This window comes from Peromyscus eremicus, chromosome 8a (assembly GCF_949786415.1).
Source record: "Peromyscus eremicus chromosome 8a, PerEre_H2_v1, whole genome shotgun sequence".
In the NCBI taxonomy this organism is placed as follows: domain Eukaryota; kingdom Metazoa; phylum Chordata; class Mammalia; order Rodentia; family Cricetidae; genus Peromyscus; species Peromyscus eremicus.
This window is the reverse complement of record NC_081423.1, coordinates 95,660,212-95,688,210: the sequence shown is the minus strand read 5'-3', so window position 1 is coordinate 95,688,210 and position 27,999 is coordinate 95,660,212. Positions and strand designations below refer to the sequence as shown.

The 27,999-nt window shown below is 52.0% G+C and overlaps 1 protein-coding gene across 1 annotated transcript; it reads left to right on the top strand.

Annotated features, from left to right (window-relative positions):
- Positions 1–81: 81 nt before the first annotated feature.
- Cdc42ep4 (CDC42 effector protein 4) lies at positions 82–23,929 on the top strand. Its single transcript, XM_059272065.1, has 2 exons — positions 82–297; positions 21,920–23,929. Exon 2 carries the CDS (start codon positions 22,023–22,025, stop codon positions 23,091–23,093), a length of 1,071 nt encoding a protein of 356 aa, XP_059128048.1. The 5' UTR covers positions 82–297; positions 21,920–22,022; the 3' UTR covers positions 23,094–23,929.
- Positions 23,930–27,999: the final 4,070 nt, after the last annotated feature.

The following is a 27,999-nucleotide window of genomic DNA, read 5'->3' as shown; positions in this document are numbered from 1 at the left end:
GGGCGGCGGGGTGGGGCTGCCCGAGCTGGCCGCCCCTTTGCAACCCCGGACGAGGCTCCCTGCGCGCGCGCGCCGGGTGCTCCCGGAGCACTGTGTTCGAGGCTTGTTCAGGGGCGGGTAGGTAGCGGTTGGTTAATGTTTAACCGCTCGCTGGGGACGTTGAAGCTGCGGTCCTGGTCTCTGGCTCCTCCCCATTCCTGGAGCGCCCCCAGCCGGGGGAACAGATCTGCCCTCCTATGTCTGTGGTGTCGCCTGCAGGGCTGCCTCTGCCTGTTAGGGGTCCCCTGGCTGCTGTGGGTGAGTGTCCCAAACTGGAGGGGTGAGTGGCGGTTGAGCTTCCTGGGAGAAGACCGTAGGACTTGCGTTGAGTGTGTGCCTGAGGGGGGAGGGGCGCTCCCTCTCTGTTAACTCAAACCAGGTTCCTTGTGTTTGCCCAATGAAATACTGCGGCCTGGGCTTCGGAAGTTTTCTTTTTCTCCCAGGGAGAAAGAAGAGGAAATACAATGCTCTCTCTTTTCTTCTTGGCTGGGAACTTCTCCCCCCTCCAACACTCTCACCTCTTGCAATCTGACCGGCTCCCACGTCCCTCTCTGGGCCCACAGCTCCCATTCTTTGCCCAGGTAGTTGAGCAGTAGAATGGGGAAAGAGTCCTTGTGGGCGTCTCTGTACTTTGAAGCCTTCTGTCTACTCTGGCGGGAGAGGATGGTGTACTTGCCATTCTTTACCCCCAGCAGCCATCTGGACCAGAGACCTGAGGAGCATAAACAATGAGAGGCCCTGGCAGGGGGCCTCTGCCACGCAACTTCTTTGCCCCGTCTGGGTTTCCAGTAACGCCTGCAGCAGCTCCGCCCGCCCCTTTCTGAGGCCAAGCTGGAGGAGGGGACCACCAGGGGGATGGAGTGAATTTTAAAGAACAAAGGACAGGGCCCATAGCAGGGGGAACTCTGCTACAGGTTTCTCCCAGAACTTGGGAAGAGGGTGGGTGGGTGCTGGAGCAGAGCCAGGCCTCTGGGCAGCCCAAGGTCAGTTGGCAATGATGGGGCATCCACTAGAGTCCTGGGAGTTGCCCTCCATGTTGGGTAGCCTGAGCCCCTGCTGAGGGTGAGGGTGGGGGTGCCATGTGCTAGGAGCTCTCGTCAGCTGCCCGCGTGTGACTACTGATTAATGTGGTTTATCTCCTCTGAACTGGGACTTTGCCCCTCAACTATTTCCCACCATGGGGAACCATAGGAGATAAGCAGGGGAGCTTCCCAGGGGTCATGGGGACCTGTCTTTGGGGGGACTTGGAGCTGGTGTGCTAAAGTGAACCTGCTCTCAAGCCGCGGTGATTTAGGGGTGTCCTGCCCCCCTGGTAACTTCTCAGAGTTCACAGGGTCCCTTGCTCATTCGAGGTACAACTGCTCCGCTCATGCGCTCAGCTCATGCCGTTCCTTGGAGCATTTTTTCTTCCACTTTTCTGGGGTCTCTGTCTTTCTTTTTTTTTTTTAGCTCCCCTCTCCCCCTTCAGTTTGTTTCTCACACACACCCCAGCTGTCCGTTCTTGTTCCCATCCTATGCGTGTGCCCAACAGTCTTGAAACTGACAGTCCAAGCTTCCAAGCAGGAAGTCGCAAAGAGAGGGTTTCCTCCCTAAGGCAGTGGTCCCGGGGGAGGTCTGATGCTGACCTACCTGTAAAGAAATCCCAGACCCTCCTTTCAGAACTTTTCCACAACGGTCCTGGGTTGCCTCTGGTTCAAGACCATCCCCCTCCCCAAACTGATTTCTGTGACCAGGACAGGCTGTGCCCAGCTGTGGCAGGCAAGGTGTTTGCTGTTGGGGTATCCTTCTCTTCCTCCTTTCCTTTATCCCTGCCCCGCCCCCCCTTGAATTTTGGATGGAATTGGCAGAGGAGGGAGGTCTGCAGCCAGCATCCTAGATGGCTGTGGAGTAGCAACTCCAGCTGTTCCGGTTAGGACATCCCGCAGACTCAGCTCCACAGACACTTAGGCGCTTGCCCCTGTTGCGGGGAGGGAGGAGTCTGTCCCTCAGAAGAACAGAGGAGTTGGGTTGATGCCAGCGATAAGGCTGGGGAGTGGAGAGGGCTTGAGCAATCTCACCCTGGGACTTGAGAATGGACCCCGAGCTGTTGCTTAGGTCTTCTGACCTAAGGACCAGAGACTGCCCCCCAGCCTTGGGAGAAAGGACCATCCCAGGGCCAGGGGACACTTAGAGCGGTAGTTTAGCAGCAGTCCCTTGACTGCTGACCCCAGCTAATACTTCTGAAGTGCCTCAGGAAGGCTCAGCCCATGTCGGCCCTCTCTGGGCAGGGCCTAGGACAGTCATTCAGGGAGGGACGGGCCAGTGGCTCAAAGCAGCCCTGCCTACTTGCCTGGTGGAGAAAGTTGAGCCATTAGCTTCCCACGTTCCTACTCCTGGTGGAGCCCCAGCATAGAGTGGGCCTCCTGGAGCCTCGGGCTTCCTTCCAGACGAGCAACACTAGAGCCCTTCCCTGCGCCCTAGGCATCACTAGCTTGCTGCCTCGGCTCAGTGCCAGGAGGACAGTAGTGCTGGTATGCTGGCATGCAGAGCCTCCTTTACCTGAGACTGCTGGTCTCTGCCACACCTTCCCAAGCTGAGGTAAGGTCTCCCTTTTCAGTCTGAAGTGAAAACAGTTTGGGGGTGTCATGTGTGCACACCTCGTGTTCTCCCCCTGCCCTTAATCCCAGGGCCAGGGCCAGAGAGACCCTTGTATGTCTTGGTGCCCAGTCACAGCTGCTTGGTCACCACCCTCTGCCCTGATTAGCAAGATGGCAGGTGATGCCAGCTGAAGCCACCCCAGCTCCCTGCTGCCATCTCTGGGTTTTCCTTTCATCTGTCTCCATTCAGTAGCTGAACTTAGTCTAGAGACCCCAGTTTTAGATCTTCCGAGATGTGACAGGAAGCCAGGTCTTATGTCCCTGTTTCTCCCCATCCCTACCACTTCCTCTCTGCTCTGCAAGCATCTGCCAGAATTCCCGTTCTGTTATAACCCTGTCCTTTCTCCAGAACATTGCCCAGACCCTGAAGCACCAGAGAGGGGACCCTCTGCTCTCCTCCCTCTCTGTCCATGGAGATTAAGGCTTGGAGAGGAAAAGCTTGGAAGGAACAGGGAGGCCAGGGGTACCCTGTGTGGAGGACTCTCTGGAGAATCTGGGAGGTTCAAAGGAGCAGGCTACTCTCCACTGGGGTCTGGCACGTCTTCTCTTTGAAGTTCCGTGCATTGGGTTGTCTCTCCCTTGCTCTTATCCGTGGGAAGATTGAAAGTGCTCACAGCCCTTACTGAACTGAAATTGGAGGGAGGCAAGCCTTCTCTGTCCTGCATCATCAAAGGTCAAAGGTGAAGAAGAGGGGAGAATGAAGCCCCAGGCAGGGTTGCCTCACGACCCCCTACTGGGTGGCCATGCTGAGTGAGGACAGACTCTGAACTCTGGGGTCAGCTTCAGGGGTCAGCTTCACGCAGCACCCTGGAGCCTGCTGGGTTAGATGTGTGCACGTATGCCCAGGGCTCACCGCGGATCCTGGTTGAACTCTTTAGAGTGTCACTGAGTGTGCGGGGTGCGGGACGTCTTCCCCCACACCTGTAGATGTCGGGTACCATATGCGAGAGCACATCTCAGTGTCATCTTCATGCCATCTGTTGAATGCACAGTGTTGTACTGAATACTTCATGTGTTAAAGCTTGTTACATCTTCACCTTAATGGAGAAACTGAGGCACAGACAGCAAGCTCAATGTGGTGAGCCAGATTATGATCTGGGGACTCTGGCCCTTGACCCCCTTTGCTTCAAGCTCCAGAGCCAGGAATGGAAGACCTGCCGTCCTGATTGGGGGATTTCTCTGAAGACCCCACAGTGCTCTTGTATTTTCCACTCTGTGGAGTACCGCTTCCTAGGAGAAGTGAAGTGAAACTGAGCCAGGCCTGGGGTGGATCTGGTTTCAAGTGCAGCGGCTTCCTTCTGAGATGAGACGGGGAGCAGCAGCAGGGCCACTTCCAGGCCCCGGCAGCTTGTCCCGCAAGGGGACAGCTCACTTCCCCACGGGACACCCTTTCCTCTCCCCTCACTGGTGGTGGCAGACTCCTGGAAGCCCACGTTTCCAGGAAGCGTCGTGTAAACAAGTGAAGCTGCCGGATGTCCTTGGGTCACCAGTTCTGCGTCGTCTTGGCTCCTTGGTCAGTTGTCGATTCCGGTCTCTCCCAGGCCCTGGCTCCTTTCTCTTCCCTTGTTGGCAGTTCACATTCCCAGGACATGGGTGAGGGAAGCCTTTTCCTTCACCCTCCCACTGGCTTCCTTCCCCTGGTTCAAGGCAGAGGGTTCTGGAATAAGGATAGAGGTGGATGCAGAGCACAGAGACTGAGGTAATTCCCAGCTCACAAGGGCTCCCGGAAGGATGCGTCCCCCTGCCCCACTGTCTGTTTCTTAGGATTAATCGACTTTCTCTGGAATGGTAGGAAATGAGGTACCCAGACTGGGGATTTTTTTTAAAAGAATTATTTATTTTGATTTATGTGTGTGAGTGTTAGCCTGCGTGTATGAATTGCCTGCAGTGGGAGCCAGGTCCCCTGGAGTTAGAGTTGTGCATCTCCATTTGTTTGCTAGGAACCAACTGGTTCTCTGCAAGAGCACCAAATACTCTTAACTACTGAGCTAGCTCTCTAGGCCCCGAGATACACACACACACACACACACACACACACACACACACACACACACATATGAATGGGTGAGATGCACATGAATGGGTGGGGGAGGGACATGTGACACTGTGGAGGTCAGAAGGCATGGGTATGTGCTCAGTTCTCTCCTTCCACCCTGTGGGCTCTGGCCATCAAGCCTGGTGACAAGTGCCTTTACCAGTTTGAGCCATCTTGTTGGTCTTAGAGATTTTTAACAAGAAATTGTCTATGAAGCTTTGGGCTTCCTATGGGTGTTCAGCACCTTGTGGTCCTCATCTCTTCTTCAAGGCTTGGGTCCTGATCGTGATTATGAGTCTCCCACTACCTCCGATATGCTTTACACCAGAGTGGAAAACATGAGAGTTATCTAGATTCTCCTCTCAGCTCTGTCTTTAGGAGCTGTGGGACTTGGGTGACTTCACTGGGCTCTCTGAGCCTCAACTTTCTTATCTAGGAGATGGAGACGCTGGTGTTGAACCATGGTATTTGGTGTCTGAGATGCTCAGCAGAAGGACCTTAAGTACTAAAATCTGTAATGAGAATGCAGCATCGGGACCTGGAGGGTCTGCTCTACTTCATACTCCTTGTGACCTGTAGACTGGGGAGAGGACCACCTGGTGCAGGGTCTGGCTGGTTCCCTGAGGCTAGGGAGCAGCATCTCACATCCTAGATGTCAGTTGATCAGACCAACATTGGGAGGCATCATTCCAGACCACTCCTGATTCCAAAGTAGACTGCGATCCCTCCTTTGTTGCAACTCCAGGGTTGATAACCCGGCCATATTGTGTTTCCCCGACTTCTCAGCCTGGCTCAGGTATGGGAATTGTATAAACACTGTTAAGGACTGCAAATGTGAGTGGGACGTGGTAGCACACACCTATGATGCCAGTACTCGAGCACTAGTGGAGGCAGGGATATTTGTATGATGGAGATGATGAAGAATCTCTAAACTCAATAGAGAATGTGACAATTAATGGCGGTAACTGTAGGACAGTGCTGTTAATAGGAACAAATGCTGAGCTGAGGGTAGCTCAGTGGTAGGACATACGCTTAGCATGTGTGAGGCCCTGGATTCTGTGCCCACTTCTGAATACCACTCCCCCTTCCCCCAGTAAAGGAATATAAGGCCAGTCATACACATAACTGACTTTCTGTAAACAAAGCATTTGTTTTGTTTTTTGAGCCAGGATTTCTCTATGTAGTCTTGGCTGTCCTAGAACTCTCTGTAGATCAGGCTGACCTCGAACTCAAAATGCTCGCCTGCCTCTGGCTCTTGAGTGCTGGGATTAAAGGCATGTACCCCACCCCACCCCCAGCTCATAACTTCAGTTTTTCTAATAGCCATATTTTTAAAACTTTTTAAAAATAAGGGCGAATTTTTCAATTAACCCACCACACCCAAAATATTGCCATTTCCACATATTTGTTGAAAATGGTTAGTGGTGGGGCTGGGGAAATGGCTCAGCAGTTAGGAACGCTTGCTGCTTTTTCAAAGGACTTCAGTTTGATTGCTAGCACCCACATTGGGCAGTCTACAAATAACTGTAACTCTAGCTCCAGGAGGAATCTAATACTCTCTTCTGGCCACACACAAAAATAAAAAATAAGTGGACATGGTGAGGCACTTGGAAGGCAGAGGCAGGCTGATCTCTGTGAGTTCAAAAACAGCCTGTTACACGTAGTGTGTTCTTAGGCCAGCCCCGCTACATAGTAAGGCCCCATCTCAAATAAATACATAAACTTACAAAAATTACCTGTGGTGTATTTTATGTTGTTCTTTAAGATATAGAAGCTTTATCTGGGAGGTGGTGGTGCATGCCTTTAATCTCAACACTCAGGAGACAGAGGCAGGCAGATCTCTGTGAGTTGGAGGCCAGCCTGGTCTACAGAGTGAGTTTCAGGGCAGCCAGAGCTGTTACACAGAGAATCCCTATCTTGAAAAAGAAAGAGAGAGACAAAGACAGACAGACAGAGAGAGAGAGAGAGAGAGAGAGAGAGAGAGAGAGAGAGAGAGAGAGAGAAGCTTCAGAATGCATCCTGTCTCTCACACTAACAGTGTACTGTAGTCTGAATGCCAAACTTAATAAATATTTGATCAGTGTTTGGATTTCATAACATTTACAGTCACAGAGTCCCTCACTTGGGTTTTCCCAATATGCTGAAGTTTTCCCATAAAGGAACCACACATCTGATTTAACCTGATAATAACTTGAGTTCGATATTAAAAATGTGTTTCCCGAGTCATACTAGCCACAGCTTAAGCACTCGGTGGCCCTCCTGGCTGGGGCTGCCATATTGGGTAGCTAGGTTTAGGGTGTCGTGGGGATGCCAGGTGCAGAGGAAGTGCTCTCTGTCTGCTGTGGTGTCCTGTGAAGTAATGGCAATTGTTGCAGGTGGGACAAGATTTTCTCTCCCCTCCCCTCTTGTCTTTTGAGGTCAAACTCCTGTTTTGTAGCCCAAGCTGGCCTAGAACTTTAATCCTAACTTTGGAATCCTCTTGTCCCAGCCTTCCCAGTGCTGGGATGACCGGTGGACGGTGTCCAGCCCTTCCTTATTCTGAGATACAGATGGAAGAATAAACAGGTTAGAAAAGCCAAGATAGTTTTAGAAGGAGCCGTTGAACGAGGTCTCTTCCCTGCTGGATACTCAGAATCTGTTCTGCATGGTTAGAACTCAGCAGAACAAGGAACAGAAAAGCTCTTGTGGAAGCCGTCCCACAGCTGCGCAGGATCAGGAGGAAGTTCGTATCTGATAAAGCCATATTCAGTTACTTTCCGCCCATTTTTACAACAAAACTGGTTTTATAAGAGTTCAGGAAAATTATTGTTCTTTGTTGCTGTTATTTTTTCTTAGTTTTGTTATTTTATGTGTATTAATGTTTTGCCTACACAGAGGTCTGCACATTGCCCAAGGTGGCCTGGCGTCAGACCCCCCTGGAAGAGGAGTTACAGATGGTTGTGGGCTGCAGTGTGGGTGCTGGGAACTAAACCCAGGTCCTCTGGAAGAGCAGCCAGTGCTCTTAACTGCTGAGCCATCCCTCCAGTCCTTTTTCTCTGTGTGTGTTTTTTTTCCAAGTCATGAAGATCCCCCACCACACCCAGATTATTATTATTTTTTTTTTTTAGACAGGGTTTCTCTGTGTAGCTTTGCGCCTTTCCTTGAACTCACTTGGTAGCCCAGGCTGGCCTCGAACTCACAGAGATCCGCCCGGCTCTGCCTCCCGAGTGCTGGGATTAAAGGCGTGCGCCACCACCGCCCGGCTCCAGATTTTTTTTTTTAAAGAACAAACAAACATAAACCAGATAGCATCCTGCTCTGTACCTCAGGCTAGCCTAGAACTCACTATGGTCCAGGCTGCCTCAATCCTCCTGCACGCACCTCCACAGTGCTGAGATTGCAGGTGGGAACCACCAACCCTCACTAACTTGGTGGCTTCTGTTTGTTTTTTACTGTTATTTATGCTATGATGTTGTATTTACATTTTATATACTACTGCCTACTGTGTGTGTTACTTGGGATCAATCCAGGTGAGCAGTCTACCACCGAGCTGTAACCCTCCCTGACTTAATGTTGAAAAGAGGCTCTCGACTCCATTGCCTAGGTTTTCCTTGAGTTTGTCACATAAATGAGGCTATTCTTGAACCTGTGGTCCTCCTGCCGCCTCAGACTGAGAAGCTGGGATCATAGGCAGGTGGCTCCAGGCCTGGCACTTGCCTGTTACTGGTCTTTGTGTCCTCTTGTAGTGACTCGGGGAGAGGTCACGGACATGTGCACTTTACTGTATTTCTTGGGGGTTTTGTTTCCTGTGAGTAGTTTGCACCGCATCTGCCCGTACTTTCAGCTTTCCCCCTCGGGAGTAGAAGTCTTTGATTGGTGAGATGAAAGCCAGAAGACACAAAGCAGCTTGGACCACATACAAATGAGGCACTTGGCAAAACGTAAATCACCATAATGTAAACAGGCATATGATAACTTTGCCAAAATATTTGCAGAATATGTCTAGGATTTCAAGATACCAGGCAAGTCCATTGGAGACGGGAAGCCACTCCTGCCAATGGGGGAATGGGCAAAGAGCTTCAACGAGCAGTTTCCAAGAGAGGGTACGGGCGACAATACTACATCTCTAAAAAACACCCACACTTAGTAACCAAAGAAAGGTAGACCTCGGGTTTGGAAGGAGAGGTTATGTTTGTACTTTAAAGTTTCAGTTCAGTGAGAGCCTGGGGTGGTGCATACTTACCATTGCAGGAGGCAGAGGCAGGAGGAGAGCTGCAAGTCTGAGGCCAGGCCCATCTGTGTAGCAAGTTTGAGGACAGTCACAGTCAGGACTACATAGTGAGACCCTGTCTCAAAGAGGAAACAGAGGCCAGGCTGTCTAGCACACGCCTTTAATCCCAGCACCAGGGAGGCGGAGACAGGCGGATCTCTGAGTTCTAGGCCAGCCTGGTCTACAGAGTGAGTTCCAGGACAGCCAGGGCTGCACAGAGAAACCCTGTCTCAAAAACATAAAAACAGAATCAAAAAAGGAGACAGAGACTGGGAGAGACAAAGGGAAGGCAGGCACAGGTGTCCGATGTTGGGCACTGTCACCCTGTGTTGCCGAGACTGCCACACGGCACAGCATCCAGAAAACAGAATGATAGTAAGAAACAAGTGATTCCCCCCCCCCCCCCCCGACCAATCTTACAGAAATAATTTCAAGCTGGCATTTTTTCAGGAAAAATAGAAGTTACAGAGTCTAACCAAAGAAAAACATTTGTGAGAGACCGGCTGGACGGATGCTCACGGGGTTAGGACTACATCTGAAGTGGCCTGTGATGTACTAGCCCAGGAGTGCCTTCCGTCCCAGAAGGTACAGTGGCTGGCTTTATTCCTGGTCTGCAGTGCAAGGTCCTGCCTGTGTAACAAGGGGGATCGTCCAGATCTGCACTGCCCCGCAGAGTATGTGAGCTTTAAAGTCAAGGGCTCATTATACTTTTAATATATTTCCTTTAATTGTGTGTGAACATGTGCACACGTGGAGTGCAGGTGTCCACAGAGGTCAGAGACAGCCAATCCCCTGGAGCTGGAGCTGGAATTACAGACGGGTGAGGCGATGATGCAGTTACGTACTCTTAACCCCTAAACCCTCTTTCTAGCCCGTCTACTCTATTTTTGAGACGGGGTCTCTCACTGAACCTGGAGCTCACCCATTTGACACGGGGAACTTTCTTGCCTCCCTGGCGCTGGGATTACAGGCATGTGCCACTCTGCCGGGGTATTTATGTGGGTGCTAGCGAATCCGAACTCGGGACCTCCTGCTTGCATAGTGAGTAGTTTGCTGAATGAGCTGCCTTCCCAGCCTCCCATGTGGAGCATTTACCAGCTCAGCAGCCACACACAACCAGTGGCCGCTGTATTGGATGTCAGGTGTGGAGTATTTTAATAACCTGAGGCTGAAGAGATAGCTTGGGGGTTAAGAGCACTTGCTTCTCTTGTAGAGGACTCAAATTCTGTTCCTATTACCCCCATCATGTGGCTCACAACTGCCTATAACCCCAGGATCTGGGCCCCATGGGCACCTGCACAAAATTGCATACAGATACATACATGTAAATTCTTTATTGTTTTTTGTTTGTTTGGTTGGTTTTGGTTTTTTCGAGACAGGGCTTCTCTGTTAGCCCTGGCTACCATAGAACTCACTCTGTAGATCAGACTGGCCTTGAACTCAGAGATTTGCCTGCCTCTGCCTCCAAGTGCTCTGATTAGAGGCATGATTAAAGGTGTATGCCTGTAGCATTAATCTTAAAGAGTCTTATTAATAAAATCAAACCTGAGCCAGGTATTGGGTTGAACACCTAAAGATCAGAGAGCCAGAACAAGCCACAGCTACCTCACCTTGTCGGATCCTCAGCTGGTCTTGCTTCCTCAGACTGGAGGCTTCTGTGTCCTCATCCCAATGGCTCTCAGCTGAATTGCTGCTCAAAAGCCTGAATGCTTAACCAGGCCAAATGCTTCTAGTTTCTGGTCCTCACGCCTTATATACCTTTCTGCTTTCTACCACCACTCCCTGGGATTAAAGGCTCGCTTTCTGGGATTAAAGGTATGAGTCACCGTGCTTGGCTGTATCAACACATGGATTTCTGCCTCTGGAATGCTAGGATTAAAGGCGTGTGCTACCACTGCATATCCTCTATGTTTAATATTGTGGCTGTTCTGTCTCTGACCCCAGATAAGTTTATTAGGGTGCACAATATTTCTGGGAACACAATACCACCACATATTCCACCACTGCCGGGCTAATAAATATAAAATCTTTTAAAAATATAAAACAACCCATAGAGAAGTGGCAGAAAACGGGAATTGGGAAGATATTCTGGTATAGAGAACCGCTCTTTTTCCTTGCCTGATTCGCTCTGTGGTCCCTGCCCTGGCTGACTTAGTGCCGCCCATCTCCAGCATCCTGCTGCCCTCACCCCACCCTTCCCCCTCCCCCGACAAGCAGGGATGGCCAGGCCATGTGCATCCCAGTGCAGCTGTGGAAAGCACAGGGGGATGTCTGGGGCCTCAATCACTTTCCCTTCCAGGAAGGAGCCGTCAAAGAAAGGATTTTTATCTCTAGGAAGTAGGATGTGCCCTGGCTAGGCTTGGGCAGTGTTGGCCTGGCTTGGCTGGCCTCTGGGAAAGGTGGAGTAAATGCCAGGATCTGAGGACTAAAGAGCTGTCTTGGGTCAGGATTCTGATCTTCCTCCTTGGGATCAGAATTGGGTCGGGGCTTCCTGGAGAAGTTTTTGAAGCTAAGCCTTGTGCTGACCCCATTCCTAAGTACCCAGGGGACATCTGACCTGGGCTTCTGATGGGTCCTTTCTGCTGTCTTCTCTGTAGGACTTTGGGAGTCATGGAGTTCAGCTGTCCCTTTGGGCAAACTTCTAATCAGGGAGTTGGTAAAGTGAATTCTGATCCCAATCATATTCCCTAAGCCCATGTTCCTTAGCCCCTCCAGGCATATGTGTGCCAAGGTCTGCCAGAGATAGGCTCCCAATTGGTTGGTTTAGAAGCTATGAGAGGGAGTGAGGACATTTGACCTGCCAGAGCCTCAAATCCCCTTCCTGTAAAATAGGGGTGATCATGACACTCTCCTGCCCGGTGCAGATGCGTACATGTCCGTTCTTCCCACCCCGGTGCTAGACACATTGAAGGTACCCAGTAAGGGGAATAAAGTTGCCAGCCATAATTTTTCTGCGCATGGTCAGTTGAAGGGAGCACCTTGTGCTCCTCGCCCTTGAGTGACCTCTGCCCTTTTCTTTTCCCCTCTTGTCTCACAGTATTGCCTCACGGTATTGGGGTGGCCAAGCTGGGTGTGGGAGGAGCAAAAGCTGGGCTTACACCTGCCTGGAGTGTCTCTTGACAGGCTGTCCTGTGGGCAGCTGACCTCCTCAGAGCTCCGGTGATGCTGGCTGGAGCCAGTCTCTGTTGGGTGGGCATGGTTGTTACCAGTCACCTTCTTTGCCAAGAAGGCTTGAGCACCAGGAAGCAGCTGCTGGGGAGTGAGTTCTCTCTCTGGGGGTGGGAAGTGTGGAACAGGTGACTGATCTATACAGATCTAGGAGTAAGTCTATTTAATCTAGCATAGAGCATATGGATCCATACTTACAGATTTATATCTTCTTTTATTTTATGTGTATGGGTGTTTTGCTTGCATGCATGTAAGTGCATTCAATGCCTGTGGATCCCAGAAGAAAGCGTCAGATCCCCTGGGGCTGCAGTTACAGATGTGAACAGCATGTGGGTCCTGGGAATGGAACCGGGTCCTCTCTTAATCTTCTGTGCCATCTCTCCAGCATCTAGATCTTTATAGTATAGATTGCCCACTCTCAGCTCCCAGACACTTAGCATAAAACATGAATCTTGGGGGTGACCTGGGGGAGGAGGCGGGACAGATGTCAGTGGGAGAGGAGCCCATGGCTGTGCAGAGGCACTGGCCCTTGATGATGTCTTGTTCTTGCAGATGCTGAGCCCTAACAGCGGAGAGTTTGTAAAGCTGTTTTGAAATTAAAGTCTTTTCCTTAAGCCTTTGATGCTTTGGGATTTATTATTATTATTATTAAAAGCAGCTTCACCACATTAAAGGGAACTTTGGGGGAGGAGAGGCTGGGGAAATAGTTCAGTCGGCAAAGTAGAAGGAGGATCTGAGATTGATCCCTGGAAGCCATGTTTAAGGGTGTGTGTGTGTGTGTGTGTGTGTGTGTGTGTGTGACGGTTCAGAGGGTGAGGGTGCCTGCTGACCTGTTGCATCCCTGAGTTGTCCATGGTGAAAAGAGAACTGGCTCTTGTAAGTCATTCTTTGCTAGTGTCCCATAGCACACATATCTAACACACGCACACGCACGCGCGCGCGCGCACACACAGACACACACACCAGGGAATTTTTTTTTTTAGACAGAATCTCACTGTCTGGTCCAGGCTGGCCTCAAATTCAGCCACTCACCTCTGCCTCCCCAGTGCAGGGATTAAAACCACACCTGGCCTTGGCCAGTTTCCTCTTGAACCCAGCCTGTTGTCTTGGTTTCCCTCTGTCCTTTCAACCTTTTCAGTGAGTGCTTATCTGAGTGGAGTTGGCTGGCTATGTGTCCCCCTTTCCCTGAGTGCCACTGCCTGCTGTTTGGGAACTGTTCATGTGGCTCCATGGCCTCTGGACAAACGGCCCACCCCACCCTCACCCTTCATGGTTTCGCAGCAGTCCCTGGACCTTATGCTTCCTCATTTTCTCAGCCCGCCCCTTCCTGCTAAGCATCCGGTTCTCCCCAGCCTGTGCTCTTGTGAATCAGGCTTTGACAGTGAATATTTGTGCACTTGGGACTTTTTCCTCCTTTGACACAGTTCCATGGGGTCTGTTTCCAGATGTGGAGGTGGCTGAATTATGCCCCTCAGCCACCCTGTCCTGAGGTCCTCGGGATGTGAGCAGTTCTGGGATCAGTGCCGTGACCCCCTGCCTTGTAGAATTGTCCCCCTGGCTCTTACGTTGGACAGTTTGTTAGAAGACACAGGAAGGTCGAAGCTTGCTCTGTTGGTGACCCAATCGCAGGTGTTACTTGGGGAAAACATTCAGATTGTCAGAGATGTGAGCTCTAGTACCACCTGGGTCCCTGAACTCTGTGACCTTTGGCAAGTCACCTGTCCTTATCTCCACCCTCTCTACAGCCTGGTCCGGGCCACTGGGTTGGATCATCTCTGTGACCCCAGGGCGCTACATTTTAGTACCCACCCCATCTCTGGGCTACGTGACAAAATCTACGAGTGTGGGAAGAACGTACCAGAACCGTGACAGCTGCCCTTCAGTGTCTACAGTGGATTGATTCCAGGTCCCCCCGGGATACCAAAATTCACAGATGCTCAAGTCTCTTCCGTCCGTGTGACAGCCTAATAGTTGTGCATATCTCACAGAGCACTTTACTCTAGATTCCCACAATACCAAATGGGATGTGGATGCTATGAAAGTAGTTGTGTTATATTGTTTAGGGAATAAAGATGGATTGGGGTTTTACATGTTCAGTATGTGTGTGTATAGTAGAAGGGGTGTGCTCACCTGGGCATGAGTCTGGAAGCTGAGGTAGACATCGGAATGTCTTCCTTAATTGTTTCTCCACTTGGAAAAAAAAACGAAAACTTAATTTTATTTGTTAGTGTATTAGTCTGTACATGTGTCTGTATTTGATGGTTGCTTGGGTGGGGGAGGGGTGTGCACTTGTCACAGTGAGTGTGTCTGAGGTCAGCAAACTACTTTGTGGAGCTGGTCCTCTCCTTCCACGTTTCCATGGGTTTCTGTGATTGGATTTGGGATGCCATGCTTGTTCCTGAACCGCCATCTTTCCAGTGCTCCACATTACTTTTTAAAACCTTTTTTAGATTTATATGTATGAGTGTTTTGTGTGTATATATGTATATGTACCATATGCATGCCTAGTGCCTATGGAGGCCAGAGGAGGGGATTCGATCCCCTGGGACTAGAGTTACGGACAGTTGCGAGCACAGTTGTGAGCTGCCATGTGGGTCCTGGGAATCAAAACCAGGCATCCCAGCCAGTGCTATTGACCATTGAACAAGACAGGGTCTCACTAAGGCTGCCTGACAAGGGAGCTCCCAGGATTTGCCCATCTCTGCCTCACCCCATGTGTGCTGGGGATCAAACTCAGATCCTCACACACACAGCTATTGCCTTCTCTTCTCCACTGACTCATCTCCCTAGCCTGTTTCTGAGCACTTTTAATTTGACCAGGGAATTCACAGATTTAGAAGGCTGGCCATCTATTGATTTTATTTTCTTAAAAGACAAATAAATAAATAAACAAACAAACAAATAAGTAAGTAAGTAAGTAATTGGCAGTTTGCACATAACCTAGATGCAGAGCTGAGCATAGTAGCACACACCTTTCACCGTAGCACATGGGAAGCAGAGGCAGGCGGTTCTCTGTGAGTTCGAGGCCAGCCTGGTCTACAGAGTGAGTTCCAGGATAGTCAGAACTACATAGTGAGACTCTGTCTCAAAACAACAACAACAACAACAACAACAACAACAACAACAACAAAAGAATTGTGTACACATAAAGGACACTTTAGGTGGGTGTATCTTACATGGTACCTCCACATTTTTTATATTGTGCACCTCTGATTTAGCAGATGGAATCTGGAGAAGGAATTAAAACATGGCTTCAACCTTTGGTCTGGGCTGAGTCCTTTAACGTGACTTTCCCATCTCTCAAAGCCTGATTCTTTACCCCACCCAGGTATTTTAGAGAGATGTTTGTCACAGTGTGGGAAGTGGGGGTCCTGATGTCACGATGGTGATTGTTCATGGTTCCATCCCCAGCTTTTATGTCTTGGAATCATGACTGTTCAGACCAGAGGTTTTCTTAAGTCAGTACATCCCAAGCTCCTTGTACAAACAGCAGACTTTGAGATACCAGGATCTCCTGCAGCCACACCCCTGGCACAGACTGCTAGAAGTCCTCCTCGTTAACCATGTGTGGCAAAGCCCCCACAGCTCTGCTGTCTGTCATCTGCCCCCAGTCCTCGCCTCTCCCTGTCGTCACTTCATAAAGGCTAGTGAGTGTTCCAGAGGTTACCAGATCTTTCTCTACTGACAAAAGCCAGAGCTGCTAGTGTCTCTGGGAGAGGTGTGGCCTGTGGCAGTTTTCTTGCCCCTGAGATATGTGAAGAAGCACCGGACATTTGGACGCTTCATCTTTGGACAGACTTAAGTTCCGCCTAGGGCAGGTACAGCATTGTCCCTGTGGGAAAAGGCATGACTCAGCTCTGGAAAGGATGCCGGGAGTCCCCTTGAAGGCTGCCCTTTGATCCACCGTGGGACCGTCATCAACTCCTGTTGGCCACAACTCTGAAACACTCTCAGGATGTGTCTCCCTGGATCCTCCCAGCCACTGTAATGTCTTGCCTCCTCCTTGCCCTAAACTCCAGAAAAAGTATCTAGACTGCATTTCTCTTTCCCCTCCCCCATGGCTTCCAGGTCTAATGCCACCAGGAACTTCCCAAGGTCATTGGTTTATATTCAACACTGAGGACAAAACTCACCTGGCCTGTCCTCTGACCACATGGATTTTCATTCTGTCCTTTAAATACTGCAAGTGTGTTCCCACCCCAGGGCCTTTGCACATGCCATGTGGTTTCTGCCTGCCCAGGTTTGAACTGGCTGCCTCCTGGTTGCTCAGGGTTCAGTTCACAGCGCCCCTTCCTCAGAGGGCCCTTCCCCTTTATCCCCACTTCCACATCCTCCCATCACCCAGTCCCCTTGTTGCACACACACCTCCTCCCCACTGTGTGTGTGTGTGTGTGTGTGTGTGTGTGTGTGTGTGTGTGTCTTGGGAATAATAATGTGCTGTTTTCACTTACCTATTTTCGGGTCCTGGAAGAATACAGTCATACCTCAGTATTCATGGGTGACTGGTTCTGGGACTCCTCAGATATCCAAATCCTTTTGGATGTTTGAGTCCTTTGTGCACATAACCTGTGTATGTCTTCCTATGTCCTTCAAGTAGGCTCTGGGTTCCTTGTACACACACAACTCGTGGGAATGGTTGACGGAGCTGTGCAGTCTTGTTCACAGTAATCGTAAGGGATATCTGTGCATGTTTGGTGCAGCTGTAGATTTATTTATCCCCTGCAAAAGGTTTTCAAACTGTGGTTGGCTCAGTCTTCGGGTGCAGAAGGTGTAGCAGGAATCTTAGAGAGTCTTATTAATAAAATCAAACCCAGGGCCAGTTATTGGGGTGAAATGCTGGATGGTCAGAGAGACAGAACAAGCCACAGCTAACCTCACCTGGCCAACTTCTCAGCTGATCTTGTTTCCTCAGATTGGAAGCTTCTCTGTCCTCATCCCAATGGCTCTCAGCTGAACTGCTGCTCGAAAGCCTGAAGCTTAACCAGCTAAAAGCTTGTTTCTGGTCTTCACGCCTTATACATCTTTCCTTTCTACCATCACTCCCTGGCATTAAAGGCTCGCTTTCTGGGATTAAAGGCGTGTGTCACCATGCTTGGTTGTTTCTAATGTGGCCTTGAACTCAGAGATCCAGAGGGATTTCTACCTCTGAAATGCTAGGATTAAAGGTGTGAGTGCCACCATTTTCTAGCCTTTGTATCTAGTTTCTGTTCTGTCTCTGACCCCAGATAAGTTTATTAGGGTGCACAATATTTTGGCGAACACAATACCACCACAAGAAGGAGCCCTTGGAAGTGCAGAGGGGCGGCTGAATGTGAGTACTGTTGGGGTCTGCAATAACACAGTAAGTGAATGAGTGAGCAGATGAATGAATGGTAAATGAAACCTCTTGCAGCCAATCCATCTGAGCTAGGGGCTAAAGTTACCATGCTTAGTGTCCTTTTCTATCTGGCCACATTGCCTGGAGCTGGTCTCAGATGGAGAACAGACGGAGAACCAGGAAAGGACTGACAGGGCGTGGCTGCCCTTGGCAGTGGTGGTAGGCACTGAAGCATGTGTAACTCTGTATACTGACGGGGGTGAGCCTCCGGTCAGCTGCAGAGGGGGAGGCCGGCCTGCCTGGCTGTCTCGGGAGCAGCGTAGCTCTGGCTCCTGCCTAGGGCTGGGATGCCAGGGACAGGCTACTACCTGGGCATTTAGAGTGGAATACATTGGTGCTGCCTGACCTGCTTGTCAGTCTGCTGGCCAGTCCGGGAGGGTGCTTTTCACCGTTCATCCTGCCAGGGAGGGTGGTGACAGGTCCAGGCAAGGACTGTGTTGTGTTCCCAGATACTGAATGAGCTGTGTGTGGGGTTGGTGGACGGGCTTATAGATGGTGCCTGGGAGAAAGTGCTGGTTCCAGAAAGCTTTGCCTTCCAAGGCTCAAGAGGACTAGGGAGCATTGCAAGCTGCTGGTTAGTTTCCATGGTCTACCAGGAAAGTGGGATGTGGCCTCTGGGTGGGATGGGTTATCCACCTGGTCTCATGGGGCAGCCTGTTTTAGCCACGTCCCCAGAGCTGAGTCACGGTGTTTAGCAACACTCCTCCCAAAGCCACAGCCCCTCTGGTCCAATCCCTTTCAGAAGTGAGATGGAGGCCTCCAGGGCCAGCCCCAGGCAGGCCCTTCCCTCTGCTTCCCCCTAACGTCCCTGACCACCTCCTCAGTTCCAAACCCTTGTCTGTTAGAAGCTTGGGTGGCGCACTGCTGCTTGGGCCCTTGAAGCCAACACTTCAGACAGCGTATTGGCTGAGTTTTCGTTGACCTTAAAGAGTGCTGCGTGCTCTGTGTCACAGTGCTCAAACTGAGACCCAGAGGACAGGGCCTCGTCTCACCCGGACGACTGGAGTGGAGGGAGAATTGGGGACTCTAAACACTCTTGCTAAATACTGAAAATGGTTTATCCCAAGCCACACAGCCTGTACCTGGTCTCTGGAGCAAGATCACTGGAAGCAGATGGCATTGTGAAGACCTGTCACTGTTTTTCAGGAGGCAGAGACGGGGCACTGGGTCTGGCCTAGGATGACACGCATGAATGTGGAGTGTCACACTGATTTTCACTGTGTCCCCACTCTCTCTTTTCTATAGCCCTACTGGCAAAGTAGTGTTGGGGAATGAGCTGATGAAGGCTTCCCCTTCCCTCTGTTATGGTCTGGATACTTGGTCCCGCGGGGTGCCTGTGGGGGCATCTCTGGAGAATCCTGGGCTGCCAAGCCTGGGGTTCCCCCACCTTTTCTTGCTAAAGAGCTCTTCAGATGGGAAACCACAGTTTGGCCAAGCTTGAGGGGGATTCCTGGACTTACAGTGAAGCCTTTTCACAAATCACTGTGATCTTGGGTGCCCCGCCTACCTCTTTCCTGTTTTCCTTTTTTCCTCCTGGAGAATTAGGAAGTGGGTGTCCTGGCCATTTTAGATGCCATGGTTGGGGGGTGGATGCTGCTGGTATCTTAACAGCAGAGACCAGGGGTGCTGTGAATACCCTGCCACTTAGCCAACACCATCCCCAATTTAAAAAAAAAAAAAAAAAAAAGATTGACTGTCCTCAAGCATCCTCAGGCCACCCTAGAATAATACAACTGTTTTTAGATGGCAGAAGTCTCCCTTCTCTGGACCTCCTGGGCAAGTGGTAGGGAAGGCACTCACTCCATGGTGGTGGGCAGCGAGCAGAGCTCTGGTAAAGGACCCAGAATCAGGAGGAAGCCTGAGCAGGTGCCCGCCCTGGGCTGGCACTGCTCCCTGGGGTGTGAACCCGGCTGAGGCTGAGTTACCACCTCAGTGACCCTGCTTTCTCATCCGAAAGATGGACGAGCCTGGATGTCCCTTCCAGCAGTGTGGGAGTGTAGCATGCTATATGAGGAACCTTTTGTTCACCTGGCAGCAGAGGAACCAGGGGGGTCACCAGGATCACATTTTAATGACAGAGATCATGCCTCCCTTTTTCTCCCCCTGCCCCCCCCCCCCCGCCTTTTCTTTCTAATGGCGTGGGGAGCTGGAGAGACAGCTCAGAGGTTAAGAGCACTAGCTGCTCTTCGGAGGACTCAGGTTTGATTCCCGGTACCCACATGGTGACTCACAGCTGTAACTCCAGTTGCAGGGGATACAACTCCCTCTTCTGACCTGTGTGGGCACCGCATGTATGTAGTAAACAGACAGACATACATACACCCCACACACTTAGAAAGAAAATGGGTGTAACACACACATCACACCACAGTCCATGTGTGGAGGATAAAGGAACCTCCCACCTTGTCTGAAACAGGGTCTCTTGGTGACCACTGTGTAGGCCAGGCTAGCGAGCCTCCAAGTGTCCGGCTTCTCTGCCTCCCATCTCTCTGTAGGTGCGAGGATGCAGAGACATCTAGCTTTACATGGCTTCTGAGGATCCAAACTCAGGTCCTCACGCTCGAGTGGCAAGCATTTGACCCACGGAGCCGTTTCCCCAGCCCTTTTTTGTGAGGCGAAAGAGTTTTCCTCAAATTTTGGCTCAGGGTTCTCCCAGACTCCAAGCTGGCCCAGGTCACCTGTATAGCAGACCTATCTGCCCGTGTGCCTGGCTTCCCTTGGTGTGTGTTTGCCGTGAGATTGCTTGGGTGTTGCTCTCGGTGGGGGTAGCCATTAGCCATTCTACAATAGAATGTAGGGGGAGGTGCAGAGGGCATAGAGAGGTCAAGCGAGCCCCGGGGATGTGCTGTGGGCTGAAAGGGGCTGACATGAAGGCAGGAGGGGAGAGATACTGAGGAACTGCATGAGGTTGGGGTGGTTGGTGGCCACACTTTAAATGTTTGAAGTCCGACTGTGTGACTCAGCAGTGTTGGACAGAGACCTGTAGAACCCTCTGGAAGCCCGTAACCTGGCAGGAAGGTTAGAGTCCAGCTGTCAGGGACAGAATGATGTAACAGGTGCCTCAGGAGACGGGACATGCAAACTGCTGTGTGAGGCAGGTGGCCTGGAGGACGAGCGCTGGCATTTGAGACCGTCCTGGGGCGGCATTGTCCTCCTGTGAGGTCGTTGGTGGCACCGGATGGTGGGGTGTTGGAAGAGGACACCTCGTATCAAGGGCAAGAGTGGAATGAGAGGGCAAGGGAAGGGTGGGTGGCAGTGATGTCAGGGAGGGGACTGTCACTGTGAGAATGAGAGAGAGGAGTGGGGCAGGCAGGAAGATCAGTGAAGCAACAGTAGGGACAGGTGGCCTGGGTGGCCTGGCATGGGGCAGCGGAAGCAGCCGGAGCCTGCCAGGCCTCACTGAGCCCTGCAGTGGGACAAGTGGGCTCTGGTAAGACTTAGCTGTCTAGCTGTCGTCAGGATAGGGTGAGGACAGACATCTGGGGAACCCAGCTCCATCTCTTGCCATCCTGCCCGGCTCTGCTGGGCAGAAACTGCTGGGGAGAAAGGGCCTGACTTGAGATCTTGACACTGCACTTTCTAGCCTTAGGCTGTAAACTGAGATCTCCCTGTGCTGTCCTCTGGGGTTCTAGTTAGTCACCCAGGGTCCTGCACATCCCAAGAGAAAGTCATCTAAACTCCCATCTCCCTCTGGCCCCAGCGATAAACCAGGAGGGAGTTTCCCCCAGCTTCATCCTCCCAAGGGATGGGAGACAGAGCGAGTCTCTGGAAGAGCTTGGGGCCTCACAGTGATGTCACCGGCGGGAATCATCATGCGTGTGACACCCCACGAGAGCTGGAAGGCCAGGGAGACGGTTCTCTTGGTTCCTGCATCCCCACCCCAATTCTGATTCAGAAAGAGAGCCAGACCGGCCAGCCGCCCACATGTGTGGAAATGACAGGCAGCATTTGGGCCTGGCCAGCTGGCCATTCCGTTCTCTCTGACTCAGGCCGAGGTGTCCACCAGCTCCACAGGGATCCAGGTTAGACAGCAGGAAGTTCTGGCCTGCAGAGCAGCTGTCTGGAACCTACCTGCTTCAGTACCTTTGTGACTGTAACTGCCCTTTAAGCCGGTTTGTTCAAACAATGTTCCAGCTTAGGCAGGGGTGGGGGGCGGGAGGTGCGAAATTTGGGGAGATTATTTCCCTTTCAGGTGTCAGAGAAAATATGTCTCTGGTCCCAAACTCTAGCCCAATTATAAATATTCTTCCATGTTAGGAGGCATGGGTGAAGGAATGGCAGGGTTAGGAAGTTCACCGCTGGCAGTTCTCCAATATTGTTGATGGGAAGTCAGGGGTTAGATGATAGTCCTTCGGTGGGTGGACGTTGTGAGGCTAGTCTGTATTAACCACTTGCCTCCTGTTCTCTGTTTACAGCCCTCTGATTACCTGCCTACCTTTTGCGCTTGCTGGACTTCAGATCTGACCCCACACCTGCCTGTTACCTTGGGAGTGTCCGCCTCCCCTCCCGGCCAGCACGATGCCCATCCTCAAGCAGCTAGTGTCCAGTTCTGTGCACTCCAAGCGCCGCTCTCGTGTGGACCTCACAGCAGAAATGATCAGTGCCCCTCTGGGTGACTTCCGCCACACTATGCATGTGGGCCGGGCTGGAGATGCCTTTGGGGATACCTCCTTTCTCACTAGCAAGGCGGGTGAGGCTGACGGTGAGTCCCTGGATGAGCAGGCCTCCTCCTCATCTTCTAAACGCAGCCTCCTGTCCCGCAAGTTCCGGGGCAGTAAACGGTCACAGTCGGTGACCAGAGGGGACCGGGAGCAGAGAGACATGCTGGGCTCCCTTCGGGACTCAGCACTGTTTGTCAAGAATGCCATGTCCCTTCCTCAGCTCAATGAGAAGGAAACCACTGAGAAGGGGTCCAGCAAGCTACCCAAGAGCCTGTCATCCAGCCCTGTGAAGAAGATAGATGCTGGAGATGGTGGCCAGGAGACAGGCTCTGGGGACATGGGTCCCCCTCGGAATGGGGCCACAGGCCCCCACTCTCCTGACCCACTCCTTGATGAGCAGGCCTTTGGGGACTTGACAGATCTGCCCATTGTGCCCAAGGCCAGTTATGGACTGAAACATGCTGAGTCCATTATGTCCTTCCACATCGACCTGGGGCCCTCCATGCTGGGGGACGTCCTCAGCATCATGGACAAGGATGAGTGGGACCCAGAGGAGGAAGAGGGTGGCGGATACCGTGACAAAGAAGGCCCTAGCAGCATGGTCCAGGCTCCCCCTTTGCTGGAGGTAGCTCCTCCTATAGGAAGACAGGAAAGCAAGGCCAGCTCGGACCAGGCCTCCATGCTGCCCCCACATGCTCTGGAGGATGACGGGTGGGCGGCAGCAGCCCCCAGCCCCAGCTCAGCACGCAGTGTGGGGAGCCACACCACTCGGGACAGCAGTTCCCTGTCCAGCTGCACCTCAGGCGTCCTGGAGGAGCGCAGCCCAGCTTTCCGAGGCCCAGACAGAGCCCGGGCTGCTGCTCCAAGGCAGCCAGACAAGGAATTCTCCTTCATGGATGAGGAAGAGGAAGATGAGATCCGAGTTTGAGCTGGACAGAAAGTTGACAGTAGCTTCCGCAACTCTGGGTTGCATCTTTTCCCTGCTGCTGCCGCCTTCACTATGACCTTTGACCTTCCTATGTAGGTGCAGCTAAGAGCCTCATACTGGAGTAGACCCTGGACCTCGGGGATTGGGGTGCCAGGGAGGTAGCATGGGTACTGATGGCCGGACTCGGACCTGACCTTCCTTTACTACAGCAGCCTGGGACAGCAGTGTCCCAGCAGGAATCCATTCCCCTCTCTGGGCCCCTGCTTCCAGCCTGGCCTCGGATGGATGCCAGACGTTAGTTTGTGTTTCTGCAGCAATGGTAGGGCAGCCAAGTGTGGCCTTCTCTCCAGGGTCATGGACACTTAGCTCCCTTTTTTCACCTGATGTCTGCTGCCTACCAGGAAGGTATATGCAGCAGGAGACGGGTGGTCATACGTCCAGGCTCTTCTTTCCTTCACCCCTGGCTCCTCACTGGAAGCCTGGTGCTCTTTGGGTTCAGCTGGGGCAGGGGACAGCCTCAACCAATACACTAAACCTAGTCCTTCCCAGGGGCCAGGACAGGGTGGGGGGCAGAAGGAACTCCCCCAGCCCCCAGCTTCTTGGGTTTTCAAGAAGGGGCCCTTCCTCAGTGACACAGGAACAGGAAGGGCTAGCTCTGCCCTACGGGTGTATTTGTTTGTTTGTTGTTATTATGTTTGAACCTGAATAGTGGGGTATCAAAATCCCCTACCAGGAGAGTATAATCCTGTTAGCGAGATTGTCTTGGTGGCACAGTGCCTGTTAGCTTACTCAAGTCTGGGTACTACAGACCCTGTCCAGGTTGAACTATCGGGGGGGGGGGGGGGGGGGCAGCCGCCACCAGTGTTTGCCCATGAACCCCACCTCCATAGCTGTTAACAGCTGAATAAGGACTATATAGGAAAGTTCTGGAATGTGATTGTTAAATAATGCATTGTTCCCCGAAGTGTGAGCTGTGTTTTGACTGGGTGGTTCCCTCCCCCTGCCCTACTCTGTGTGTGGGGGACAGGGTCTCCTTCCATTCTCAGCCTCTCCCAACTGCGGAGACCAGGGCGGCTATGGGCCAGGCTTAACAAGACCATATTCAGTTTGAATTCCAGGTTAACGAAAGTGGTGTTTTGTTTGTTTGCTTTCTGAGACATAGACACTCTGTAGCCCAAGCTGGCCTCAGACTCACAGCCAAGCCTCACTTAGCCTAGGAGCTGAGGTTACAGGCATGCGCCATCCCTCCTGGCTGTTGGTCAGCAATCTGTTTGTGCTCGGCTCCTGTGACTGCCCAGAACAGGAATAGAAGCAGGGGCCTGAGCCCCAGGAATGGTAGCTCATTACTTTTCTGTGCTAGGAGCAGACTGGTCCACCTCCTGGTCTAGTATAGCTAGTAGGAATCTGAAGAGAGAGCAAGCTAAATTTCAGGAGGATTCTGGCCAGATGAGGCTGGTGCCCTGCCATGGGCTGCTCTGCTTCCAGAGTCCTCCCAGATCCTGACCCCGAAAGACTCACTGGGCTCCAGACCGGTGCTCCTATGTAGGTAGGCATTGACAGAGCCGCAGAACCATGCCTCTGGCCTGCAGCACACACAACCCTCCCAATCTACCTGGTCAGTTCTAGACTCTAAACTTTGTATTTTTTCCATGACATTGATAAAGCAGTAAGAAAACATTAAAATTTCCTCCTAGCACCCCTGGTGTCTTGTCTCTCCTTCCTGGGGTCTTATTTCAGGATGCGGGGAACTGGTCAGGGTCTCGGTTCTGACGAAAGCAGGAACTTGAAGCAGCTGGCCACACCCAGTCCATAGAAGAAAGGGCAGTGAATGCTGGTGCTCGGCTCACTTTCTCTCCTTTTTATACAGCCTAGGAGCCCCACCCAGGGGATGGTGCCACCCATAGTGGGTGGGTCTTCCTACCTCAAGTAACCCAGTCAAGATCTCCCCCACTCGCACACATACACGCCCAGAGGCCCTTCTCCCAGGTGATTGTAGATCTCTAGTTGACCATTAAGATGAACCATTACTGTCAACCAGGGGCTCCTGGCCTCATGAGTCTCAAGGTAGCTTCTCTTTCCCTGCTTGGGGCCACCCCACCTTCAGGCCTCTTGGAGAGACAAAGCCTCATGTGGCTCTCAGGTAGAGCAGGCCCTGCAGGCTCTGGGACTCTGCTGTCCCCACTGCTACCTACCAGTTGGGGGCCCCTTGGTCACTGGCCCTCTCTGTAAAGTGGGAGTGAGTGCTGCTGCTCTTGCAGGGTGTGTGGAGTGGAGCCTGTGGCACAGGGTTTACTGGAGTGTTCCTGGGATGGGGCGGCTCTGTCCTCAGGCCCCAGGAATCGTTCAGGATGCTGCCACCCCCAGGACTGCAGAGAGCAACGTTCAGTGGGCCTCCTTTTTCTGCCATTTGTCATGGGGAATGGACTTCCAGCCTCAGTGCTCAGTCAGGATCGCCATATTCCAATGGTGCTGGATAAAGAGCCACTCAGGCCACCGGGGCCATCGTGCAGCACGTGGAGCCGCCAAAGCCGTGCCGAAGCTGAGTGACGGTGTGGAGATGGAACCAGAGATCATTAATTGACAACCTCTGCCCCTTTTCACCACCTCCCCTGGGCGCCTCTCTGGAAACGAGGTCAGGGTGCGTCTGCCCTGGGTGTGGGAACCAGGTGACCCTGCCACCCACAGGTCTGGCTCCTATCTCAGACCCCGCCTCTCTCTCTCACACCCACACTCTTTTAACAGGCTGGGTGGCTCTAAGGAGAGCGAGCATGGCCTGGACTGGGTCCCGGCTTGACTCTGGAAATTTAAGGAATTCTTAGGCTGAGTTCTAAGTCCTCTAAGCATCTACGAAGAAATGTGGGCTTCCTATTCATCCTCTCCCTGGGAAGCAATTAAGTTGTAATTAGAGTGTCACCCATGTCTCTCTGTCCCCAGACAGGCTCATTAAGGCCACTGAGAGACATGTTTAATGAGGAGTTAAGAGCAGGGTGGGGCACACAGGGGAGTCCTCAGAGTATTAGGGCCACTCTACTTAAAGCCTGTCTTGAGTGATTTGGGTAAGAAGGAACTATTGGGGTAATGGAACAAGAGATGCCCTTCCTTCCCAGGCCCTCTGCCCACCCCAGACTGGCCTAGGGTTCTTGGGGATCCAGGAGAAGCCAGCAGCCATGGCTGCTGCATCTGTTTTGAATGCGGCAGGAGCCTTCCTACCAGGCCTTACAGGGACTTGCACTCTGCTGGGTTCCACAGACCCAGGAGATGCAGATAGGAGAGTGCCAGCACTCTGACTGCCCTCCGCTTCCTGACTCACATGGCTAGTTGGTTTTTATCTCGGATGCTCTGCAGTGATGATGCACTGAGCAGGTATGTACTAAGCCGCAGCATCCCTTGAGTGTGGATTACCGTTGGTGGAAGGCCCTTCTTACCGCCCCGCCTTGGTCTCTGAATTGTACCTGAGAAACCTAGGGGTCCTACACAGCCACTTCTCCCCCGCCCCTTTCCTTCTCACACTGACCTTGATTTCTGATACTGTCCTCTTGTCTTAGCCTCCAGAATGCAAGTGTGAGCCGCCAGGCCTGGTTCAGGTCTGATATTCTGTAGGATTCCTTCTACCTCAGACAACTTGAAACGGTCATTTTAGTTCAGCTCTCAGCTAAGACTTCCCAAAACCTGAGGGGACCCCAAGGCTTCTGGCCCAATAACAAGCCAACGTGGGGCCCACTGTCTGCCCTGCCCAGACCCACCCCTCCTCCCTCCCTCCCGCCCCCAAGGTGCTCTGTTTCTGTCGTGGACCCATACTGTCCTGTCCTGTCCTATTAATGTGATGGGGGGGGGGGGTTGGTGTGACTGCCACACATCAGGACCAGTGTTAGTATTTGGTCTCAAGCATCATGCAGCCTTTAAGAATTGAAAGTATTCATAGCACATCCACTTAGAAAATTTAATTACATTTATTATTTGGGGGCTGAAGTGGGAGGAGTGATTGTCACAGTGTACCTGTAGAGGTCTGAAGACAGCTTAAAGGAGTTGGTTCTCTCCTTCCACCATGTGGGTTGCAGGGATTGAACTCAGGCCAACTTAGAAGCCAACACCCTTACCCACTGAGCCATCTTGATGGCCAGAGCACACCTGAGGAGGCAGCTTAACGTGAAGGAATGAACCCCATGCAACTAGTGAACTGAGGAGCCAGGACACTCCAGGAATGGCCTCTGGAGGCATTGCTCACACCTAGGCCTTTTAGCAAAACGATCTACACGTGGGGACCTAAAACAACCAGGTAAGAACAGTGCCCAGCAGGCCACACCTGGCAGAGACCTGGCTGGCACCCCCTCGCACACACACACCCCCCACTCCCCTGGGGTTTAAAATCACAGTCTGAGGAAAACGGGCAACTCTGGCTTTTCAGTGAAAACTGTTCATTTGCCCACCAGGCAGTGCAAAGGCCTTCACTTCCCAGGTTTACCTCGTCTGTCCCACCTTAGCCAGGCTGGACCAGGGCAATGATCCAGCCCTTTGCCTCTGGAGCCCACAGCCTCAGATACAGTCTAAGGTGGTCCTGTGTGTTCATCTTTGATCCCATCATCCTGCATACCCAATCACCTCCTCTTCTCTCCACCAAGACTCACAACTTCCTCGGGAAAGCAGAATGGAAGGTGTCAGGGCCTTGACATCCCGAGGACTCAGCATTGTCCAAACCTCAAATCTGGTTTCCCAGTTGCCCCCATGTTACAGATCGGAAGACAGACTGGAGGATAGGGGACCAAGGAGAAGCACAAAGCAGAGACAGAAACTTGCCGGATTGGCTTTGGTTCGTCCAGTAAGAGCTTTTCAGAGACCTCCCAATCTTATCCACACCTGAGCTGGCAGTCCTTCCTTAGCACCCTGGACTACAGCCCTAGCCTGTGCC